The sequence below is a fragment of the Varroa jacobsoni genome, unplaced genomic scaffold (assembly GCF_002532875.2).
Source record: "Varroa jacobsoni isolate VJ856 unplaced genomic scaffold, vjacob_1.0 scaffold_1150, whole genome shotgun sequence".
NCBI lineage: Eukaryota > Metazoa > Arthropoda > Arachnida > Mesostigmata > Varroidae > Varroa > Varroa jacobsoni.
Genome location: NW_019214052.1, coordinates 95,964 through 121,542, shown reverse-complemented (window position 1 = coordinate 121,542; position 25,579 = coordinate 95,964). Strand labels below are relative to the sequence as shown.

The window sequence follows — 25,579 nt, the reverse complement described above, 5'->3', positions numbered from 1 at the left end:
TGCACTACGCTGTATTCGATAAAGTAAATTCAATGCAAAATACGTATAAATATATACCTATCTCAATTATCTCCTTATGGTTAGAAAATACTATTTAAGAATTTAATTTCTAACCGTTTTTTACGAGCTAAAGAACGCTGTAACGATTTCAGCCAAATATAAAGTAAATTCTCGATGATTAAGGTATTCTCAAAAAATATCAGGCTTTTGAGGAAATTTAAAGAGCTTTAAATTTTGAATTTTTAAATAATTTTTCATAGAAAAAAACATATTCTCGTAACAAAAACTAAGTAGAATAGGCAAACATTTTCATATACATCGTTAAAGTTTATTAGTTGACCGTGACAAAAGCTACCGATTACGGATATCGCAAATGTTCGACAGTGAATTCACTCAGTGATCAAATCTGATCAACTAGGGCTGAAGGATACCAATCCGCTCCAAACAAGTTGGCGAAACTTGAGGAAGATAGAGGTGGAAGACTATTTTGCTAATAGCTTTATGCAAATGCGATCTCTTTAGACATCGGTATCTGTGTTCGGTATCTATCTGGTATCGGTAAGACTGCATTAGTAGAGGTTGCCGATAAATAAAGTTCTTACATATCCTCGTGAAGCACATCGCAATGGAGACGATTGCGAGGGACTGTTTCTTCATTCATCCCAAACATTCGTACCTCTATAGATTTTTTACATCGGTAAATCTAGTTACAGATTGTTTGATGTACAATAAAGTACATTTTACTTTACTAAGTAGTTGCTATAGTCTAACACTTTCTCTGCTAACCGTTGTAGAAATCCGTAGATACATACCAAAAACGAGCAAAAAAAAATAAACGATACGAAGTAGGCGTAAGCGAGATTCGATCCACAGTCGTTGGTCGTTTTCCGACTTTGCGGGTCGCATGGACGTCCTTTAATGCATGCCAGCATGATACCCTGCCATGCTTCGCCCGTAGCGCATCTGTTTAGAATGGGTTTACCAAGAACCGCGATTAAGGTGGATTGTACCGTAGCGATGGGTGAATAAGTGGTCGATGAGTGCGAGTCATCCAACATACACGTTAAGTAACGATTGATATAACGAAATCATTCATTAGTATACTACACGGATGAGAATATGAATAGGGAAGATGTAAGCTTTATCGAACGAATGAATCCATAAACCTGCACAGGAGTATTCGGTATTGAGGCACAATAATACGAGCAGTTGAACAGAGGGAGTACAATGACGGGAATAATTTCCACTACGTATTTTCAGTTAATTGAGTAGAAGATTACCTGAGAAAATTCTGCATTTTTCACATATCGTACCCATTTTGATTTCAGTTCGTATGTGTGTGTGTGTGTGTGTGTGTGTGTGTATCTAGGTGGAAGCGACTGGTACCGATAGCACAATACACTAACGCCCAACTAATCGCATATTAAAATGATTTGAGACGGGGGCATGAAACGTTGAGGTGGTCCAAATTGGTAACTTGCCTGAATAACAACATGAGTCCTTGAAAAAAGTTCCGGAAGTTATTATGCCGTGTAATTTGGGAGTCGGATGCTAGCTGGATGTTACCGAAAACCTATGAAAGACGAGGGAAGAAATCATGTTACGATTGTGGTCTGCACTATTTTGACCACATTGAGGTATCACTGGAAACTGAGCTCTACTATGATACAGGCAATTAACGCTTAATACGGGCGTGAAACAGAAGCTGATAGTTTGTAGAGATCTTTTGAGCCAGCAATCACTGTGTAAATGTACCATTGCAGGACTTTTAGCCGAAAAGAGAACTATCCGTGAAACGGATTCTGTCAGCAATGTCTATCCTCTTTGCGGCTTCAGTATAGGTAAAAAGTGTCGATAGATATAAAACTAGAATGAAGATAAAAACAAGCTCCATTATAACTTGTGCAAAGTGGCAAAGAAATAGCATAAGTAAAGGCTGTATTTCCCACTAATATAGTAGATAGTGAATCTGTAAAAATACCTATGCAAAGCTCGCCAAATTATTAGATTCCAATAGAGGGACCTTCATATAGGCAGCTTTAGACTGCTTGCATTCATAGCGTAATTTGGACATAAGCACAACAATTTCATAATAGATAGGTTACTTCCTGGTATCTAGCACAAACCTGCACGCGCTGGGTACATGTAGATATAAAAAGTAATACATGGAGCTATAGTTTACTGTAATCAACAGCTACCTAGGGTCGTATTTTTTTTTACTTATGTCTGATCTAATGAGAAACGCTGAAAATAATGCTACTAAGGACAACTGGTTGTTTTTCAGTCGCAGGTAACTCCTTTAACAAACAGCTTAATTTCTATCATGCAAGTTATATATAGGACTGGAAGTTGTCATCGTTCGCTTTAGGGAGATTTCCTGTTTCAATATTGCGGCAGAATGTATCGACGGTAAGGAAACATCTCTTGCCGACGCCTGACCTCAGAGGTCGTGCTGAATGTAATGTATTCAGACTCTTCTCACGACAGGCAACACTGAACGGTCAGACGAAGCGTTTTTATGATTCACTTAAATAGTAACACCAATAAGAAATAGGTTCTAAGAGTTGTTGCGTCAATCTAGTTTCATCAGGTTCCAGAATACTGAAGACCTAAGGGTGCTACACGCACGTCCGTATTCAGCTCAAACATACCTGGGCGAATTTAAAGCTATCTAGTATAAAGTGAAGTTAATCTAATAACAAAAATGGATGTAGATGCTCGGCATAGCTTCGTCGCTGTGTCAGGATAGGGTTAATGGGTTATGATATCATGCATAAGATGGATATAATAACACTTACTTGCATGCCGATGATGGCATAGATGAAGAATAACATTGCAATCAGTAGGCACACATATGGTAGAGCCTGAAATAAAAGTTGGTGCGTTTCTTTATGACGTCAGGCATGTTTGTATGTTACCATTATAAGTCTTGTTGCTAGTGTCTTCAAAAAAATATATATGGCCTCATTGATAGAAGGCGTCCATATAGGGCCGATGGACCGGCGTCCGGATAAGCATTCAAATCCTCTTGCTAAGCTTCCGATGCTATGTCTGGCCGCATAATAGAACAACGGAAATACAATCGCCCGATTTTTTTATTCCTCACTTTCCTTGTCGATAAGAACTAGTCATGACGCTTGATCAGGCGGCTATTTCTAGTACGTTATTAGCGATCTGAAAAAGATTATCGGAGCTTACCTTAAAAGATTGTATAAAGGTCCACAGTAGAATCCGAATAGTGTATCCCTGTCTCAAAAGCTTGATGAGACGGGCTGCTCGGAACAAGCGGAGGAATCCTACGTTGAAGAAGCTAATCTGCAAATGTCGGGTTCATCATTAGAGAAGCCACCCAGGCAATCCGTTCAGAGTTCGGTGACTTGATTCGTGCGGTCGCATTTGTTTTGTTCTGTGTGACGAGCACCCATGCGACAACGCTGCCGGATGATACGAGATATGGATGTACACTACCGGTGGATCTACTAGTAAGATTGATTGGTAAGGGTGACAATGGTCAGAGAGGTTTATTGTACTCTGACTTTCTAAAACCATGTCATTGGATCGAAACGAAATGTGCTTGGATGGATCTATGGATAACTTCATATTGAATTGATTGAAGTAGCAGATTTCTGCGAAGTGCAAAGTTGCCAGTGATTTATTTAGTACGCCATATTTTTGTAGGAGAAAAGTGCTGACACAGTTTGAACAAGGTGGTAGCTTACGGTACAAGGTGGTACGCAAAATATTTGTGTTTAGTGAACGGTTTTCTATATTCGTTTTTGGCTTTGCATATTTAAATGGTTTCTGCGACCGTCCCTAATGACCACTCTACGAATCCTTGCTATATGTTTAGCTGTCTTTCTTTGTTGAAAAAAGGATCTGCGCTTGCGGCTACTTTGTTTTTATAGTATTTGCAACTGAATATACGTTCAATCCTGTTGGTCGAGTTAGAAAATTTAGTTGTGTGATGACAAAACTGGGGCCCCTAGAGACCATCAGAGATAAAGCCAATATATCAATGTAAACACGGGTTCGGGAAAGTTGAATCGAACTGAAACAAATTGACGGGCTACTGTGGGAAAGATCTGCGGAAAGGAGAAGGGGGATAATCATCGGCAGAAAAGTAGCGTCCTCGGTAGATTCAAACATTTTTGAGGCTTACGCCGAAGGTGTAACGGCCAAACAGAATAGGGCTCTAATTATTACTAAAACGGTTAGATGTACGTAAGTGCTGTCACATGGGATAGATTGAAGGCGTCCGAAACTACCTAGCAATCTTCGTGAGTATTTCTACTAAAATTGATTCAACTGGGCTTAATAGCATTTATTTTTATCTACATATGACAGGGTGTAGAAGGTCGTCTGTGTTCGCATAGTTTGGTCATATCTGACAAACTATGCTTAACTGTTCCTTGCCTCAGAAGGGTTATATTGTTGGCTGTATAGCTAAAAACGTATCTCATATGTGCACAAATTGTTTGTTTATGTTTGGGTTTTGAAACAAGATACATTATAGACATCTTGTGGTATAGAATCGCTTGACCTTCTCGAACTTAATGGAAAAAAATGGCGTAAAAAAATCATATTGTTAATGTCTGGATAGGTTCGCGTCCTTTGAAGGAAGTTTGTTTGTCTCGCATCGCATGTTCATGCAAAGTGAAAGAGCTGTGTGCCATTATATTCGTGGCTTTTCAGCGAAGATAAATAACATTTTTTCCTGCTTCAGGTGAAATGGTGCGCGTGTTTGTAAGAACAGCGTCGACAACGACCGACTAAGCGTCATATTGATATTGTCACATGACGCTTGTTCCGACAACCACCCACGAACGCGTAACTGTATAAATGTATGGGTCTCAATCGAAAATTAAATTTTTTATTGCAAAATATTTATTACAAAATCAAACACAGATTGGCCATTCTATAACTAGTTCTTGTAAGGCCGTCAAAAAGGCCTTCATATATCTAATAATAAGACGTCTAAATGACTAATCGTAAGTGGGTCCTCAAAATGCCATACACCCCAAATCAGCCCAAGGGTGGTCGTGATTACCAGCATAATACCCAGATGCTACGGCACTCGTAAAACCATTTATACATTATGAACAAATGAAAACCGAACGGATGCACAGTGAGATAACATTGAAACAAGTCACCAGAGCCGGCAAAATTCTAACATTCGTGATTTGACAATTGCGACACTGAGTAGAATCGAAGGAGCATCGGATCAGAACAATAAATCTACCGTGACTGGAAAAATAGGATAAAACCTTTCCTTTAGGCAGGTTCGAAATTAGAAAGTAAGAACAAAGCATGTAATATCGTTTTTAAAAAACGATCAGTCTAAAGAGTTCAACGCATAGGGTGTGATCTCATTCCAACGCGCAATCTATTTTGCTCTGTGACATATGTCATAAATATATATATATATATAGGTCTGACTAGATACTTGGTGCTTGTTTGGCACTGCGTTTGGATAGACGTTGAAAACAGAGTTGACTTGAGACATTGCTGTGATATGAATGTTGCGGTGTGTAACAAACGTCCGATTCGAACAAAATGATATTTATGATTAAAAGAAGAAAGAATAAGGAACGTCGTTGTCTTACTTTTGCTCCACTAATGCTCTGCTGCGGAAAATTAAAGAAGGCACTTAGTCATAATTCAAATAATATCTGTGGGCGCACTGGGCTACTGCCTCTGACTGTACAGTGTCACCATAATGGCTATGTATACATGTACACCATGATTACAAAAGCAGCGCTTAAGTCGACATGAGCGATCGACTAGGCAAAAATTTCATACTGGACGCGACTATTACTCTGGCTAAGAACCGTCAATGAATTGCATCGGATCCATGGCTGCGGTTTCCAGTGCTGCTTAGATTTAATAGTCATAACAGTATGCCATTTTTATTGGTCCCCGTCGACAGTTATAGTAAGTATAGATTTTACTTAACGTTTGTTATCGTCTATAGTCGTTAATGCTAATTATCCCTTTATGATGGGATTATGAGTCGTATGCTCAACTCTGCGAGCCAATCGTTGGTTTCTATCTACAGTATCCCTTCGCATAATGCGATGGTTTCACCTGAGCTGCCACAGGATAGACTCATCTTGCCATTACAGACGCATTATAAAAGTAAGAAAAATTATACATACACAAAGGAGTTTTATAGGCAGGCTACTGCTGTACACGGGCCAGAAGTTGGTCTCTGCGGACTAGGCGGCGAGTAATTACGGCCCGGATTAGAGTTAGATGAGGATTTCTAAGGGTTGTTGGGTTTCACAAAGCAGGACTTCAGGAGAGATAGAATAACAGCTTCTCGGCAGCAGGTTTGCTGAACAGTTATACGGGAGAGAGGGGACTAGGCCAAGGAACGCATCCAACGCATGAACGAACTATTATCAATTTGCCAACAATTTTCATTTTAACAAGACACTCAAAAGGTCGAACGATTGCAGGCGTTGATAGTCACGAAACCCGCTGTGGTCCACTGGGAGGAAAGTTCGGTATGACAGAAAGAACAAGTATAAAAAGCCGTTCACATCTATCTCAATGGTAAGCCTACATTTGTCAGGACAGCACTTGCCATTCGGTAAAATCAGTTTCAAGGATACTCTGATGTTTTACGGGACCATTTGGTACTTTTTACATTTTTTTTTTAAAACAAAAATTCATTGAAGCTTCAAACCAGAAATAATCGGAATGGATGACCTAGTTAGTTGAATAAGGTGAAATTAAGTACTGCACTCCGATGCGCCAATAGCATTATAGGATTGATACTGGCTGTAGCAATTCGGTAGAAAATTGGGTTTAAGATAAAGACGCCTTGCCAAATAAATAAGAGATGTATTGGTAAGACAATATAGAAGGCATAAGCGCACATATAAAGCTGTTACGGACCCTATCTCTGGCCTGGTCCTCGAACGCAGGCTGCAGACAGAAATTTATATAGACGTGTTTTACTCACCCCATATTCGACTACTAGCACATCAATAATCGAGCCTATTACGGTTATCGAGTCGAAGGTGTTCCACGAATCCTTGAAGAAATTCTGCAAATACATTAGATCCAGTCAGCTTATGGTACTGGTGCATATGAAAGGCCCACGTCGAGATTGTTATGACACGTTATTATTCCCTTGTAACTCATGTGGTTATTAGTTTAGAACTTGACTGGAACAAGAAGGTCGATAAAGCTTTTCGCTACCAAATGGCCACTCGAGGCCCCTTTTTAATCTAATCTACCCTATAAATGTTAACATGTAATAGTCGGCCAATACTTTTTGTCAATTATTAAATTGAGCAAGGCAATGTTCGCACCTCGACGAAGGCCTGGGGCTCGTAGATGTGCGGGACAGTGTTTAGACGTACATGTATGAACATATATATATATATATATATACGATTCTGTTCTTGAGAGCACATGTATATTGTTCCTCGTGTATTTGCTTGAAAATAGTCTGCCATCGTGTAATAATGTTCTTTAATTAACATTGAAGGCATCAGTGATTAAGCGCTTAGTTGACTTTCAGAAAGCATCAGCCGCCGATGATGAGAGACTCTTTTATATATGGGAGAGTTGCTTTTGGCCTCTGCTGGAACTCAACATTCAACAATTAAAACAATTAAATGCACTATTGTATCATCTAATTCTATTACCTTATCGGGTTCGTCTAACGAATTTATGTAAATACGTAAAGTCCTACTAAGATTTAGCTATTAGCACATAGCCGCGACACATTTGAATCTACATAAATAGAAATTACGTGATAAGTAAGCTATATAGATTACGAGAGTCCACGGTAAGCAATGTATTTTTATATGTCATTTAGCTAGTTTATTACGATTACTGTCCTTATTTAATGAAGGCCCATTTCAGCTGAATCTACTATTTAGCGTGGGATGTCTACTATACCGTTGATTGTTGATTATTATCCGTAAGTTTTTCGCCGATTGCGTGTTCTATGCTATATTTTAGATATGATTTTATTTGGGTAGGCTTGAATAGCTCTCAACAAGCAATTGTGTTAGGTCAAAGTGGCCCACCTCACATCTAAGGTGGGTATTTGTCAACTAATACTACAGTGGCTGCTTTTTTTTTCTTTTCACCTATAAGGTTCTTTCGCAGCAAATTCTCTGTTGGAAAATCCTAAAATATTCTGTGAAGAGAAAAACTTCCTAGTTTGACAGACCCCCATTGATACTTCGTAATCCGTTAGATGCCTCTTGGGAATTTGAGCTAGTAGTTTGAAGACACCCACTTATTCAAGCAATGTAATCAATTAGACAATCTCATCCTATTGTAAAGCCATCTTCGGTTGGTGAACTATCTATTAAATGCTTTTGTGTATCTTATCTTATTATGTTGATATACCTAATGGGGTTTGTTTGTTTGTAGATAAAGCAAACCTTGTATCCAAAGGCGACAAATTTCAGTATACACTCAAGGAGGAACATCAATGTGAAGGCGGAATTTAATGCATCACAGATGTTAGAGAAAAGCTCGCCAGCCTTGTGGAACTACCGTCGTAGACGAAAAGCAGATTTAATAAACGGGACCAGGTCCCAAAATGTGTTTTTTCAGGAAGTTTTTGTCGTCGCGCATGTGACATATATAATAGTGGCAAATTAGAGGAATAAGATAGATATATAATAAACGGAGAAAGACAATAGTGCTTATTTAGATGGAGTTAACGTCAAGTTGAAGAACATGAATGAAAAGACATTGGGTAAAATCAGCAAAACATTGATTCGATAAATATGTCGATGCAGGAAGGATTTTAGCATGTAGAAAGGGGCTCCCCAATACACGACGATCAGATAGAATTGCATACGGATTGTGCATACACACAATTGTGTGTGTGGGTTAATATTAGTAGAAAAAAATCAGTTGTAGTTGCAATAATATGGTCATTCGTTGATTGTACGGAAGATACACAAAAAAGAAAAATCGATTTACGGAATAAATATAGCAAGATGGAGTGAAAGCAATCGTTTGAAGAAGTCGAAGCAGACAAAGTTGTAGATCACCGTCGATTAATATAGGTTGTTGTTGTTGTTGTTATTATTGTTGTTGTTGTTGTTGTTGTTGTTGTTGTCATTTTGTTCGTCGATCCGATACCATACCATGATGATCGACGATGAGAGAATGATGCGGCCAGTTGGCGAATGGGTCGCCATCAGCGTTGATTGACGAGAGCAGGCGAAAATAGAAAAATGATTCAGTTGACATGACTTTTTCGTGATTTGTTTTTTTTTAATATGTTTTTGTTCTTAATTTACTTACAAACCGAAATGAATGATTTGAGGATATATCAAACATCCCCGAGCACGTAAGACATTGCAATCAACGCACACCACGGCGGTGGAGCCACGGTTGGGTGCGGGATTTACCGTAGCGGAAATACGATCGACGAAAGATTTTATCAATCCCGCGATCAGGTGCTCTCGAATGTGGAGCGCCTACCCAGAGTGCACCACTGCCGGTACTATATAGAGTATATGATATGTATAAATGAAGGGAAAAGGGATTTGCCATGGAGTTTAGTTCACTCCAGTTCAATTCAACGCAAGTCACTCAACGACGGCAAGACCGCTGGCATATTACAAAGAAAAATCATACGAGCAGATATGTACTTGGCCTCAGAGCTGCCGAGCCTTGAGGTGTCTTGGCAGAGCGGGGCCACCGCAGCTGCGACCAATCAATCAGTCAATCACCGATCAATACTCAACCAGTTTTTCCAACCACACAAAATCGATTCGAAAATGCAACAGTGCTCGTATGGTAACCGCTCGCCTGTTTGTTTGCTAGCTTAGTTATCAATCACCGTTCTCAGCCGTGTTCTCATTTTCCTTTATCACTATTAGCCGTTGTTTCATAATAACCATATTGAAAAGAGAAGATATGTGAGAAATGATGCCTGTCTTTTCCAGTGCCATAAGGGCTTCATGCTTCTCGCACTTCGGAAGACTATCGAGCGAACGCTCAAGCTGGATCGTGGAAATGGTAATCGTTTCTTTTGTTAATTCCTACCTAATTTTATAAAATCATAATGTACATAATTACCCTTGATACAGGCAAATGACGGTGCGATCTAGTCGAGGAGCATGTGTATTTATTATTATTATTAAAGTTATTAATCATATAAAAAAAAACGGTTTTTAAGAACTGTTGGCTGAAGCTGTCATTGATTGGAGACGCTTGGATAGTTTCCGAAGAGCGAGGAAAGATGGCTGGTTATAGCCAAGCTTGGTATCCTCGAAAGCTGCCGAACAGATGACAAGACGATGGTCTCGTATAACGACATTCTGATAATAATGGCGACACCGTAAATGATTAGCCTTAAACTGAAAACTTCTCATTGATATCTGTGCAAGTCCAAAGCACATCTTATTGAGTAACTTCCCGATCTATGCTGTCTCTAGATGAATCTTATGATGGTGCCAAGCAGATGGAAAAATTCGTTTCCATAATAAAAAAAATACAATGGGTTTTAGTGTTTGAAACTATACATTCCCTTTAAACTGCAGTAGATAATGAGAAAAAAAATGATGAAGAGGCGTAAGATGTACACAGGAAATAGCCACATGGGTTAGCAGAGAGCGTGACTCTCGTGAGAACGCGAGGCCTTCTACAACAATTCAGTGAAAACCGATCAGAACAAAATATAACGAATGAGCAAAAAATCTAGACAGATAGTCAACCTGCACGGTGCGTGACGTATGCTATTAGCCTGCTTTTTTGTTACAGAAATGGTAAAAGTTTCCTCTTTAATGAGGACCTTTGAGCTCACCGTCTTGTACTCATCTTAATCCATATTTTTAACTTTATTTATCTTTCGCTTGATTTAGATAATCTTGGAGCGCGCTAACCGGACTAATGGCTGCAGGACTGCAAGGAAAAAAAATGTAAAATGCATGCAAACTTCACGCAAAGTGCAAACGGAATCTAAGTACTCGGGGAAAGCACAAATCAATCTAGAAATAACCAAAGCTGCCTCAGAAATCAAATCGTGGTAGCACTCATCAGTCTTCAATGAAAATTTTTGTCGCCTAATATCTATTTACGTATATCATTTTACGTTCGAAGGTTAATTCATCAGTTCAGGAAGGTAGCAGGACGCGCTGCTCACTGTTATCAATAAGTCACAACCTTGAATCTACAGTCAGCGGTTTGGGTAATGGTTTTAATGCACAAAGCACTATCATAAGTAGATGATTTGTCGAATTTCGATGATATACAAGGATCGCTAGGAGCAAGCAAAAATGTTTTCTTGGAACTAGGGTACCAGCATGGTGCAGATAATTACAATATTTTTAAAATATATTATATTTTGGAGGGCCCGGAACTGTCAGGAAGAAGGGGAGCTGGGTACCAGAGAAAATGCCCTAAAGCCTTGTCTTTGTTTAGTCAAGCCATCGTCTGCAATGCATTTTGATATTTCTTCGGCAAAAAGTATAGTCGTGTGTTTCCACATAGGAAGCTATAGGCGCTTAATAGCAAATGGTGTTGTCCCTGAAGTGTCGAAAATGGAACTGAAAAGAAGCAGCCTGAGGCCCAGCCTGGAGTGAGCCCCTGTGGGAAACAAAGAACAAACAGAGCAACAGGTAAACAAAAGAGAGACAGTATGTAACAACAGACCTCGAGAAATATGAACGGATAACTTTCGTACGACACGATGCGTAGCGGGCACAATCGGATGTTTAAAGCATGTAGGACACGTCTGTCATTGAACGTGTCGTAATGTTAGTCATCCTTTCCACAAGGCCAAATCCACAGAATAGCTTAATCTTCTCACACACACGCACACTCACTTCACACATGAAGTTATCAAGTCACATTTACGTGTACAGGTGACCAAGAAAAAGAATAGATATGGATCGATTGTCATTAAAGGGTGTTCGCTAGGTAAATAAATTTAGTGCCATTTGCGCAGACGGCAGAATCAGGAGAACCTGTCATCTCAAAAAATGGTTTGCTGTGATCGGTCCCAGAATAGCTACACGTATCTCTACAGAGGGTTTCGGCACACGCACGCATCCAAAGAAAAGCTAAGCTACACTCGATGAGTATAAACACTGTAGACATTTTTAACGTATGATTATTACTAAGAATTAGTTATTTATTACATACACACAGGCACGAGCGCGAGACATTTTTTTGTGAGCGGCTTGGCATACGAGCATTCATATTCAATTCTGTTGCGGCACGTTACTGAAAAAAGCACAGTCTACGCAATTAGCAGCAAAAGGGTTACACTGATGCTATATTATATATATGTATATATATATACATATATAGACCCAATCGTCACGTTGCGTACATTGATTGTTGTGGCATTACTATGGCGTTATTTCAGAATTTTGAGATGGCAAGGGCTTTTGACAGACTTCTAGATTTTGGCTTCTACCGGATATTTGAATTCAACTGATAGCAGACTTACGTCGATTATGCCATCTATGCTTTGTTTCATCACCATGGAGACAGCAGAGGATGCACACATAAGATTCAAGGTGCCTTTCTGTACCATTCAATCAACGATCGGACCAGTAAAAGCCTTTTCTGTGCTTTGAAAAACCGTCGAGCTTTTAAATTTATCGATTCTAGACAAATCCAAGGTAATCAGTAGCGAAAAAGAGGCACTTACGAGGACCGCTACATATGGTCTAGCTAGATCCTTTTAGTCATCGACGTATTTACTACTCGAAGCGTTAGTAGCTTAGCATATACGACTACCAAGGAAAAACTTCTACCTCATAACAAACGGTATGATACGATAATTATGCCATAACAATGACGCTTCGCTAGCAAGTGAGGCGTTATGTTCTAGGCTGTTGTAATGTGAACAGTCTTCCTGTGTATTTGCTCTTACTATTCTTGGGATGCGGAAGGGAATCTGTATGTGTGATGGGGTGTGATCGAGCCCTTTGTCATAATTACTAGTATTCGTGGGGTATGTCATTATACTTCTGATTCTCGGCTTCGACGCGCTGCGCTTTGGTCGCTCAATAGGCAACGCAAGCGACGAAGCCTCCAACATTTGCGTTACAATAGCTTACCCTTACTCCGAACGCAACCAGCTTTAGAATGGACTCAACCGTGAATAAGCCAGTGAACGTAGCATTTAGGTAATGTAGGACCCTCGTGAGTTGGGGGTGCTGGTTGTGGAACTGTCGGTCGAAGAACGTAGTCCAGCCGAGGGGGCGGTAGAGTCAAATGGGTTCGGTTCAGATTCCGTCGAGAAGAACAAGAAGAAGTAGAAGAGGAAGGTCGTAATGAGCAGCGGCAGAGAACGACGCCATCACGCACAATCGTCATCACGCATCGGCATCACGACAGGTAATGAAAAGCATAACCGATGTTTAACTCAATGAATGGCACGCGCCATTCCAATTCACCACCGCAAAAATGGTTCTGTCCATACCCCAATCGGCTTTCTATAGTTATTGCCATGAATGGGGCATCCCATCGCCAGCTGACGGCTGACATCATCTGGACAACCCACGCCAGAGAAAATTCCACTCTTTGTGGAGTACGTAATCTATGCTCATCAATGCTTTCGTACAATGTGGGCTGAGACGGCTCCGTCGGTATTACTAGTAAAACCGGTTGTCACCACTATCAGTCAATAGATCCGTTAGACAATCAAAAAGATCCACGTGAATCAGCGCCATCATGCCCATTATCATTTTATGAGGGCCTTATGTGTATGATGGCATTGCCTCTAATCAAACCAGAGCAATCAGCGAAGTTGATTGTTGCTTATACTTGTGTTATGCAACTTTTTTTCTGGGCTTTTCAATATTACGAGTCTCTGATTCTAGATATCATTTCTGTTAAAGTTTCGGCACGGCCGTTCTCTGATCTAGTTGCTTAAATATCTAGTAGATACACACATATATATATACGTATATATATATATATATACACGTATATATATAGTTGCTTGCTGTATAGGATGTAGCTACCCGTTTGTCGCTCGTTCACAAGTAGAGAAAACACTCAGTGAGATATCACTATGGGGTGAGAGGGGCTAAAGGGCACTGAAAGGTGCTACAAAATTGTTTTTAACTTATTTTTTGTTTTTTTTTCTATTGTTCTTGTTGCTGCCGCTGCTTGTAGTTGTTGAAACCACACATACAGGTAGTAGATATAACGAAGTAATAAATGAAGACACTAATAGCTACAGAGAGAGAAAAGGGTATGAAAGATGTAGTCAGCAGGTAAGAGAGGGTCGAAAAATAAAAAGGATTGATTGTACTACAGGGACAATGTCAAATGTAGTATAATTGTTGATGTTAATAATAATAATAGTAAGGGTATACCTGTATTGTGAGAAAGCGGTTGACATGTTATTCGACAATCGTGTTCTTTCGTATGCATGAGAAACGTATTGAATTAGCAATAGTACGACTTTGAAACGATTCTTAGCTCTTTTCTTCGAGTTACGTGAAGTGATCTCAAAATATGTGAAGTATAAATTAGGAGAAGCAGAACATTTGTACTTGAGGCCCTGCTTTTTGTTTGTGATTGTTTGTCATCAATACGCTGTTACCACAGGGACCTATTGGAACTAAGTTAGTCCGACGGCGATTCATTTGACGAGTCGAAATAGCGTCACAATGCTCGGTTAGCAAAATGAATACGCCGACAGACATGAACGAAGGAGAATGAAAAAGTTAAATAGGAAAAACAAGTCTGCTATTGGACGGCATACGGCGCTTATGGTAAATAACTAGAATACTGTCATATTTTTGCTGCTCAGAACACCACGTCAAATGTTTTGTTCGGCCAAATGTGAGCTCCTTGTCAAGCCGGTAAATTGCCTAAGCAGACGGTCGTGTTTGAGATTGAGACAAAAAACCGGGACGATAAATAGCAAACGGAATTCAACCACTTATTATACAGGCAAGTTCTTTATATACCCAATAATCAATTATTTCTTACTTAATCTGCGTACACTTTCATCACGCCATTTTTAAGTCGGTTTCAAAACAGAGTATGTAGACAGAACGGACTCACTAAGTGCTTTTAGTAATGACCCTGTCCTTAGCGCGACAGTATGCTAGGCACGCCGGCGGACAATGTCCTTAAAGCGGATAATGCCCAAGGTTTGGAGATCATGCGGAACAAGTGCCCAAGATGCCATGCTCATCTCCTACTGTGCATCGAGCTAGGGCATACGTGCACAACGCCGCTAGCTACAGGGCAGGGGGCTGGACTGAGATGTTTATCTAAGGTGCTGCTGTTTTCATTTTGGCGGTGTACTCACTTTCATCATGAGAAGGACGGTATTGAGGACAATCAGGGCTAGGATGAAATATTCGAACGGTGTCGAAACAACAACTTTCCATACTTTATATTTAACGCTGTCCTTGTTCTTAGGCATATACCGTTGTAGAGGCTTTGCCTGAATAGCAAAGTCGATACACGATTTCTGCAGTAAACGGATTAGGAGATGAATAAAGGATCAGGAACATCAACAGCCAGAAGCATCGACAAGAGAAATGCAAAATACGCCGGTTAACGCGCTGACAGCGGCAACAATAACACTTACGGTATTCAAGACTGGGTCTTGATTTAGTGGCAGTGTAAAACTGATGTTAAATCCATTCTGCAGAGTGGTATGAAATAGCAATCTGGATGGTAAAGTGTAATGAGTATTTGCGGTTAAAGATATTACTCTCAATGAGCCACGGCTTCTTGTCCGTAGTCCTGGAAATACTCCCTGATTAAGTTAGCTGTGACATGTTTTGTTCCATGATAATTCACTAGTCGCAATTCGCTAATACCACAATTCGAGTACGGTTGTTTTACGTCAGGACCATACTGTATTTTCTCACCTGGTTCTTATCCAGTTCTCCTTCTTCGAGTTCTTTTTCACCCTGCTCTTGGAACGTGATAATGATCAATGCAACGAATATGTTCACAAAAAAGAACGGAAATACGATGAAAAATACGATATAGAATAGGGACATCTCAATTCGATATCGAGGCACAGGGCCTTTGTCCTCGTCCGTCGAGTCCATCGAGTTTTGTAGTACCTGGCAAACGTCATGCAGTAACGTTAGCATGAATGCGTACGTATGTTGCTGTTTGCTAACGTGAACCAGTTCATAAGTATTTGAAGTTAATTTTCCACTCAAGTTTACAGATTATTATTTTTAGTAAAAGAAGATCGCACTCAGAATAAAAGCCTTCGAAGACTTTTACCATTTATCTGAACGTTAATGTGGTGCGCTTTACTAGATAATGGTTTAGTTCTAATGAACGAGTACAGATAAAAGTCGAAGACCCACTCTGCTCCAGGGATCCATTTGTAGGGCGAAAGGTGTTCTCAGCCTAAAGCAAAACAATCTCCAAGATCTCTCTCCCTAAGATATCCCTTAAGAGATGCTCACCTGTGGCCAACCTTCGCCGGTTTGCACTGTGAACAGTGTTAGCATAGCAGCCGATATGTCATCGTAATGAAAATCCTGTCGTTTCCAGTGGCGTTTCATTACCTTCGGGGGCTTCCGTGCATCGTTATACTGAAAATATTCTCCCCTGTTGCGATGACACAGTAAAGAAGGTTAAATCGAGCAAAAAAGAGTTGTTACTTTTGCTTTTATTTATTTTATATTGCGTACACTAACTACTTTCAAATCTGGGCCCAATTATCATTTGACAAACCAGAGATAATGAGTTACGAAGAATTGTGTAGACGATATTTTTTGCTATTCGGAATTAAATTATGCATTGTTTTATATTTTTTATAACTGTCATACTGGCAAATAGCAAAGAGGTCAAGATTCATCAACAAGGTCCAAACGGATACTCACTGGCAGTCTCGCTCAAAGAGCATTGAGTGGTCCGAGCAGAAGTAGAATTTGCCGTTGAACAGCTGCACGGCGATTACGGCGAAGATGAATTGGAAGAGAATGTACACAATGAGTATATTGAATACGTTTTTTAGTGAAGTCACAACGCAGTCGAATACAGCCTTCAGTTTAGGCACTCGTTTAATTGTTTTTAACGGTCGCAAAACTCTCAGGACTCGGAGTGATTTGATCGTACTCAAATTCTGTCCGGTTGAACTCCCGCTGAAAATTCAAACCATTAAACATGTGTCGGAAAATTTTGAAAAAATCTACGATGCAAAGTAAACAGAACTCAGGATTAGCTAGTGACCGAATCGTGCGTGCATGACGATATACATGGATCCCTTAGTTAACTAGATAAAAATATCCATAGGCTGCTATTAGCAAGTAAATTAAAGACTAAAGAACATGTGCATATTACAGTCTGGCTGATGTACTTACGCAAACGCGAATGCAATAAGTGCGCATATGACGACGATAGCATCAAGAATGTTCCACGGGTCTCGACAATACGAGCCCGGATGCAAGATCACCCCCTGATCCAACACTTTGAGAATCATCTCTACAGTAAATACGCCCGTGAATGCGTAATCAAAATAGTTAAGGATTGTATTCGATGCCGATTCTTCGTCGACTGGGTCTTCGGCCGCAAGGGCAATTGAGCTCATCGAGATCGTTACCATGATGAACAGATCGAAATATCGCAAGTTCACCACAAAGTGAGCCGCTCGCCGTATGCTGAAGGGGGAAAGTAGACACGTAAATCATCGTCATGTATGTGCCGCTTTTACGACGCTTAACTTTCTAGTGACCTAAAGACAACAGTTGTGGTGATATAAGAGCGACATTCCATGTGACCGCTACAAGTCGATTTGTGACAAAAGCAATAGAAACAGATCAGAGTACCAGCATGCCGTGGCTGTACGCAATGCGCCATAAGAAGAGCGAGCCGCTGTAGCATGGCTCGTTCTTTTTGCAACGCAGTGAGAAATTACTTACGGATTTGTCGGGGAACAAATAAACATCGATGAGTAGGGCAGCATCGGCTTTGGGCCACTTGGCTCCTCGTCCTCGTCTTCCTCTAAAATTTATAAATACATAAATAATATAAATAGACCAGCATTTACTTAGGCCAGGTACGTTTCTAGTTGCCCAGATGGTCGATTATTATATTAGTATTTTCTATATAGCTTCGATATAGGTACGAGATATTCTCAACAAACCTAGCGTTACACTAGAGAAGCTTGTCGCGCTCTAAACATTAACAGATTCATTTCGATTGAGTAAGGACTTTTTCATCTATACAAACCATTTTCAATACTCCTGGAAGCCCTGAGGCTCACACTTGAAGCTTCAGCTGATCCATCTTTGTCACTGAAACAGGCAACCGAAGACAGCCGTTAGAAGCAGCTAGATATATATATGTATATGCTCACTGCGCATGGAGTCAAAAAATCAATGAAGAAGGGTATTGTTTCCATAAGCTAGGATTCGATTAGTCAAAAAAATTTCCTAAACCGTCGCGCTTCAGTTTCTTATTTTAGAGCATGGATATGTACAGCTGAATGATTGACATTATCCTCCCGTAACTCCGCAGCTTCGAACTATATAAATCCATATGTTAGGGGGTACAGCTTTATCGGATGTGATCACCCTTGGTAGGGATAATAGACAGATATTCTAGATAAAGGAAAAATGAGTTATTTACAAGCTGAAGTTTTTCGCCTTTGCCGGTGTAGAGGCGGAGTTCTGAGAGGGTGATGGCGGACAAATGTTGACTTGCGGTGGATCGTGTCCGCCGGTAGTTGCCGGTTGCTGGCGTTGCAGGTCAGCCATCTCCTTCTCGAGTTCCTCCTTGGCACGTTCGCGTTCCTCCTCGGCGTCCTCTTCCTCGGCGGCTGTCAGTTCCTGGGCGTTGGCCAAATTGTCAACGGCGATGGCCAAGAATACGTTTAGCAGGGTATAATTGCCGAACAGTACCAAGATAATAAAGTACAACGAATAGATCATGCCGCCCTTAATCCCGCCTTGACTCTGGATCCCTCTGTACATCACTTCATTCCAGTCTTCACCGGTCAAAATCTAAAAGGCAGAAACGTTTGCAAATAACAATACCAGTTTATTCAGGCTGAACTGTCCAACTATTATTAGCATAAGCTAAACGCGATTTGTAGTTTCAGAAAACGTTAGATTCGGTGAATAGGAACTGAACACTGATGCTGTTTCTAACAAGAGTGACGGAAAGCGAGTGATGATAAAAATTAGATATAGACCCAAGTCTTTTAATCCGTCGAGCAGGGTTATTTACATGCTTATCAAATAAACTAGGTATCGTCTCACACTTTGGGCAAACGATCCGTCTAAATCGTTCAAATGGATCCGAAGACTGACTTACTTGAAACACGGTGAGCAAAGCGATTGGAAACGTGTTAAAATTGGCAGGTGGGGTGCCGTCGGCGAAGTTGAAGACTCCACCGAACAGCTGCATGCCGAGCAAGGCAAAAATCAGTATGAACAAGAATAGCAGAAATAGCAGCGAGATAATGGATCGCATCGAGTTCAATAGCGATATGACCAGGTTACGAAGGGACGACCAATATTTTGTAAATTTGAATATTCGGAGCAGGCGCAAGGCGCGCAGCACAGAGAGACCGAATGATCCTTCTTTGAAGGACGACCAGATCACCTAACAAATCAAACGCAGTGTACTTGTGACTCGTTGTAAATATCAATCAATATAGGGGAAAAAAGCGAATTATCATATTTAAAAAAGGATTATCTTTCACAATCAAAGATAGGGCTAAGAATATAAAGAAAAATAAACGCATGTGTTTGCTAAGTGCATTTCCATGATTAGTAGCATTAGTACCTTACTAAGTTATTCCAATACGTTCTTTATGACAATGCCTGTCTCTCATAAGCAGTCATTGTGCTAAGCCAACAATTACCTCAAAAATGCTACCTGCAATGACCACGCAATCGAATCGGTTGAAGGACGACTCGAAATAAATGCGCGGTCCGAGCGCATACACCTTAATTAGCATTTCGAAAATAAATAAGCCCAAGAAGGCGAACTCGGCATAATATAGAAAGTCGGTCAGCCATTGTGGCTGCTTATGATGTTCTACGGCCACACAGGCGGTGTTGAGAAAGACGAGCACGATTACGATCCAATAGAACGTCTGTGTCTTCACGACGTGCCGGATCATGAAGCTGCAAGTGCCACCAAAGAATACTGTTATTAATATCCGTAGAAGTAGCAGTAGTATACAAGTAACTTCATTTATCAACACAAAGCCCATAAGGTTGAACTTCAGGGAAAACATTCGTCTTGTCGCAAGAGAAACACGCAACTTCCAGCTGCGTTCATTCAACATGAAAACCTCAATATGACAATACCTCTATATTGGGATTACCAAATTGTATAAAATAAAAATCTTCCAACAGACCCAAAAGGTTATTTGTCACTGTTGTAAGCCTAGTGTTACTAAGCAGCTGATTACTCACCGGAAGCGTTTCTCAGCGCGCCAAAAAGCTTTGCAAGCTCCTTTGTTCTTCATCTTGGTTTTCAAGTAAGAAGCTCTTGCGAAACCTGAGGGAGAAATTACGATTAGTCGCCAGAAGCCTTGTCTCTACTCGATGGAAGATTTTAAAGCGCTAGCGTCGATTCAAAAACAGCGGCTGTTGGTGTTTACCTACATCTGATATTAAAAAGACAGGTAATGCACCGGAGTAATGCTTTGCACAAAACAACACCTGGACAGAACGCCGAGAAGTTCTATGCAGATTCATTAAATGTCACATAATTGAGTCGATAAATTTTCTGGCATAGAAAAATCAGTTGCGGAACGCTCAAGTGCAGTGCAAGAACGCGTTACCTCATGGGGTATCTAGGACTAGAAAAAGCGTATTCAATTTGCTGAAAAAAAAAATAGGCTCAAAAGCTGTGCTAGCGTTCAGAGTCTAAACTTGCTAGCCCATAACGGAAAGAAAGATCATCCAGATAGAATCATGCCAGTGTCATTGAGTACTACATTAAAAAGCTGGTTGGATAATCATGCGGGCTGAAATAATTTGGGGACACCTGAACTTTATTGCACCTGCCAGACGGCGAACCCTTGGCCTCCTCCATATTAGGTAAGGGAAGCTTAGGGTCATCAACAGGCCCCTCTGCACCTTAGCAGTGATAAGTGTGAATTCTGGACAAGGCATTTGACACGATACTATACAATAAAGATAATCGTGTTGTCGAAAAAATATAGCTCTTTGTCGCTATTTTCCTCGTGTACTTCATTGCAGCTTTCCGATGAACGGTTAGATCTTCGAACACGGTCAGGGTCTTTATCGACACACCATGCCAGTGCGTATATGAATTTATTGTTATCGAATTATGAATCAGTCACGGTCGCATATTATGCGAGCGGAGCCGAACTACAGTTGAGGCAAAGGAATCGAACTCTACCTTGTTTACAACTCTAAGATACATATAGGTATGATAGGATTGCAATGGGTCAACTTGAAAAGCGAGTATTTGTTACTCGGCTGGCAAAAGCTTCACATTATGGGCAGAGGATATCCACAGTTGAATGAACATTCGAACACTGCTAAGGGCAGGAACCCTATGAAGCCAGCTATAAATATTCATCAGACCGTTAAAAAATACTTAATAAACGTTAATAATAACAACGTATAAAAAATTAATAAGAGAATTTCTCAAAAAGCATCTACAATTAAGGCAATTCGCGTACTTATACTGAGTTAAATCGATAATATTTTGCTCATTTATGTGTTTCTAATTTTCAAACAATAAACTAATAAATCAAGCAGAGCTAAATGAAACGCTCTTGAAGAAGAGGTCATCTACCTTTTCTTCGATACAAGGTTTTTAAGGGTAGGTGTACAAACTCCGCGAACTGAAAGATTGTTACTACATAGTTAACAATTCAATTGCTGGAATGATTTTGGGCAAAAAACATAAACAGGTAATAAGCGTTTTTAAATAGCAAAGCCACCAATGCTTCGATCAAACCCCTTCAAAAAAGGCTATAGAGATCAAAGAGTCCACGTTTCAATCTATGGGGTTTACGAAAGTGGTGAGATCTACGGCTGCGTGCTCGATACACCGTAGATCGGCCACAGCAGTACGCTAAATTATAGGCTTTTCAACTGTCTACGAAGGATTTTCATGAGAAGGGGAGAAGTCTACGAATATAGGGAGTTGATGTAAAGATCTGATAAAGTGAAGAATAGATTGATAGAGGCCAAATTAATTACATTGTACGAGACTAAAGTACCTTTTAGCTTAACACCCTTCCTAGGAGTTAGATCTGTGGCGGACGCGCAGGATTTTTTCACAGGATAGCGCAGTGATATGAGATTACGTCGAGCGTAAATACACCCACACGTATGCGCGAACGCGAGAATATATAAGTGCCGCCAGCAGCAGCAGCAGCAGTAGCAGCAGTAGTAGTAGAAGTAGCAGTTGAAGTACGTTGTAGCAGATAAGTAAGTCGTCAATGGCGTGAGTGTGACGGCAGGGCATAAGGACGAGTATTGGTGGGTCGTGGACGATTGACGGTTGGATTGATGGTGGATGGCACGGGCAAGGGCGCACGTCCGCAGGACGAATGTAGTAGTGACGGTAATGCACGTTCGAATCGAACGAACGATTGAACCATAAGCCATTGTGGCGATAGTGGGTTAGTTGGCAGCATCGTGGTTTATTCGAAAATAGGTGTCGGTGAGTTTGAAGAAGGTTTCGGAGATGAACAGAGGTCGTGTCGAAGTTGTAGCAGTGGCAGCAGCAATTGTAGAAGTTGATAGTGGCGATGGCAGAGAAAAAGAAGAAGAAGATGATGATGGTGGTTGTAATGGTAACACAATAAAAGGAGAGAGAGATGAAGTGACAGAATGGGCAACGCCGGCGAAAGAAACGCGGTATAAGATTCATGAGGAAGAAAAATAAAGGAAATCAAGACAGTGAAAAACACAGAGTTTAGAGCAAAATTGAGCGGAAATATTGTTCGGCGATGATTGTGACATGAACTGAATTTGTTATAATTGGTGGCGAAACAACACAAATAGAAAAAGACAGGGCCGTGGACAGAAAATATAGATGAAGGGCCGATTAAAGGGCGCGATAGAAGAGGCAAAATGTCCATGTTTATTGCCGTTATCAATTTGTGGATACTGACCGAATGGAGCGACGAAGCCATATAACGTCAAGTTCATATTGACAGAATCATTGTAAGCAGATGGACCACGTATAGAATTGTTATCCGGCAATTTTTAAATAAACGTCGTGCAAGAAAAAAGCCAGCCGCAACAACAACAACAACAATAGGGCAATTAATTATTTTCATATGTTCAAAATAGATGTATATATTTTTTTGTACGATAATGCATGTGTGTACGTGTGTCACAGATAGAGAAGACCTGCATCGCCACAACGTTATAGAAAGGAACAACAATCACCCGCCAAAAATTTGAATTATGACGATATATAAGGCAAGTGGTCGTCGAACGAGGCAGTTTCGAAGGGTTTAAGACAAATCGGGGGAAAAAGAGCAGGAAAGAGAAATGGATAGCGGGCAAGGGAGGATAAAGATGCCGTTTGTTAGACTGAGCCGAAGATGAAGATCACAAAAAGTGTTTATACAGAAAGATACGCATACGCTATTGCCCCTAAAAGACCGATATAGTCTCATGATCTTGAGGCGAGTGTTATTTTATGATCACGGCTTTGGAAAACATCAATTTCAATAAAAAGTTAAAATGTATTTTCAGTTAGTATTATCAAGCAGTAACTTACGGCGCTTGGCAAGATCATGTGGTCTCTGGTCCGAACTCCCAATTATCTATAGCGCACTTCTGCCATGCCTGACAGAACCAAACTGGCTATCCGATTCATCGTTACCTTTGTATATCATATTCTTCGTCGTCGTCCCCCCCCCCTTTTCTTTTTCCCTTAAAATATAGAATTGTAGATATTATTGATGCATTAGATATTGATAAATATTGATTCGGCAATACCATACTCTGTGTTTGCGTACAAATTAAATTTTAGTCTACCCTATCGCCCTAAGTAGAAAGCCGATCAAACACACTCACATACGTCGGCGTCTATCCCTATTCGTTACGTGGAAAATGGCATGTATCAATCTGTCTGTTACGGCAAAATCTGGGATTCTCAGTGACTTATTTAAATTCATTTCAGCATATGAATTGGCAAGAAGTTGAAGGATATACAAAGAGGCAGAGACAGAGAGGGGCGATAGTGAGCGGGATCCATAAAGCGAAGTCGGCGAGGAAGGATAGCGGAGCTGTATGGAACAATAACCAGTATTCAATATATATGTAGAGAGATTCGGTTAGTCGTTAGCGAGAACAATAAAAGGTCGATACATGATTGTGCAATTGGTATAAATGCTAGAGGGATTTATTATAAGAAGACATCGGTAGACGTTCGTTATTGTATACAACATCAACAATAGATGTTCGATATAAAATTTGCTACCGGCAGCGGTAGGACGGGAGAGAGGGACTAAGGCTATTATTCACTCGTAACATTCTTCGGTGTCTGAGTCTGCAATACATGTGAGTCGAAGTACGCATGAATGAGTCATGAAACGTGGGAAGTCAGGTAGCGCCAGTGACGAGGAGTGATATAGAGAGCACTCATCTACAAACTGTGTATGACACAGATCAATTGATTGATCGATAACAACGCAACGGCAGTCGACAGACTGTTATTCCGGTGATAAGATTTGGGCAAAAAGCTAAAAGCGGCCATTTTTCTAAGGATTGTACAATCGACTTATTTCTAAGCGACGTCATGTTTGCAGAGGTGCAACTATCTATAGATGCATATGTATATGGACGTACATGTTGGAGTAATACAACAACAGCAGAACGAGGAGCAACAGAAATAACCAATAACATGAAAATTAATCGCGCAAAAAGATTATGCAGAAAGATCACACTTACACGTATTGCGCAGTGACAACAGTTCGCGTAGCTTTCAGAAAACGCCAAACTATATGTAGAGATATTTTTTCATTTATATAAAGTAGTACATGATGAATATCAGTGGAGAAAGAGTTGGCGCGCGGTGGAAAAACGTCTATGAGAAGCTTTACACGGCTAAATCATATGATCGTCTAATGTTTGTGTACACACAGGTATGATATAAAATTTTTTTACATACACACAAGTTCATAAACAACAGTGCGCTGCGTATCATGGAGTAGGGTTAGTTGCTCATATTTAGAGAGCGGTCATATGAATAGGATGAAAAACGGTAGTGATCCAACCAGTTGATCTAACCCAGCATACAACATTAACGACAAATGATCGTCACGTCAATTTATCGTAGTTATACAACGCCTGCATGTTAACACGTTACCTCCAGGTTCGGAATCTGCGGGTACCTCCGGGCGATTTTGACGCGTTGTTTGTTGTTAAGGGCAGCGTATGCAAAAAAAAAAAGAAAAAAACAGCAAGGAAAAATATTAAAGCCAAAAGCAAAAGTCATCTTTGCCTTGACAAATTTGAGCGTTTGTAAAGCTTAATAACTTCCACCTGCCTGTGTTTCAGCGTGACTTTCTTTAGCGGTTTCCACTTGTAGCGTAATTGTATAGCATCAACTATTTAGTAGATGTGGAGAAAATGAAGGAGTCTGGTAGGTATTCAGGTGGGCTTATTTCGTCATCACCAAAATA

The 25,579-nt window shown here is 40.4% G+C and overlaps 1 protein-coding gene and 1 long non-coding RNA gene across 2 annotated transcripts in view; one reads left to right on the top strand and one right to left on the bottom strand.

Annotated features, from left to right (window-relative positions):
* LOC111267122 (voltage-dependent calcium channel type A subunit alpha-1) overlaps positions 1-25,579 on the bottom strand; it is a gene marked incomplete at its 5' end in the record, with an annotated part of 61,371 nt that overhangs the window by 24,043 nt on the left and 11,749 nt on the right. The window contains 18 exon segments of the mRNA XM_086971201.1: positions 813-963; positions 1,482-1,573; positions 2,799-2,864; positions 3,199-3,315; positions 6,968-7,051; positions 13,059-13,169; positions 15,272-15,436; positions 15,843-16,043; positions 16,401-16,545; positions 16,821-17,081; positions 17,301-17,597; positions 17,859-17,940; positions 18,169-18,233; positions 18,568-18,941; positions 19,255-19,545; positions 19,808-20,072; positions 20,367-20,451; positions 25,264-25,278. Coding sequence (XP_086827327.1) covers positions 813-963; positions 1,482-1,573; positions 2,799-2,864; positions 3,199-3,315; positions 6,968-7,051; positions 13,059-13,169; positions 15,272-15,436; positions 15,843-16,043; positions 16,401-16,545; positions 16,821-17,081; positions 17,301-17,597; positions 17,859-17,940; positions 18,169-18,233; positions 18,568-18,941; positions 19,255-19,545; positions 19,808-20,072; positions 20,367-20,451; positions 25,264-25,278 — 2,867 coding nt within the window.
* Positions 22,199-24,275, top strand: LOC111267124 (uncharacterized). The gene is made up of 2 exons (XR_015313674.1): positions 22,199-23,366; positions 24,076-24,275. It is a non-coding gene; the product is annotated as an uncharacterized LOC111267124 (long non-coding RNA).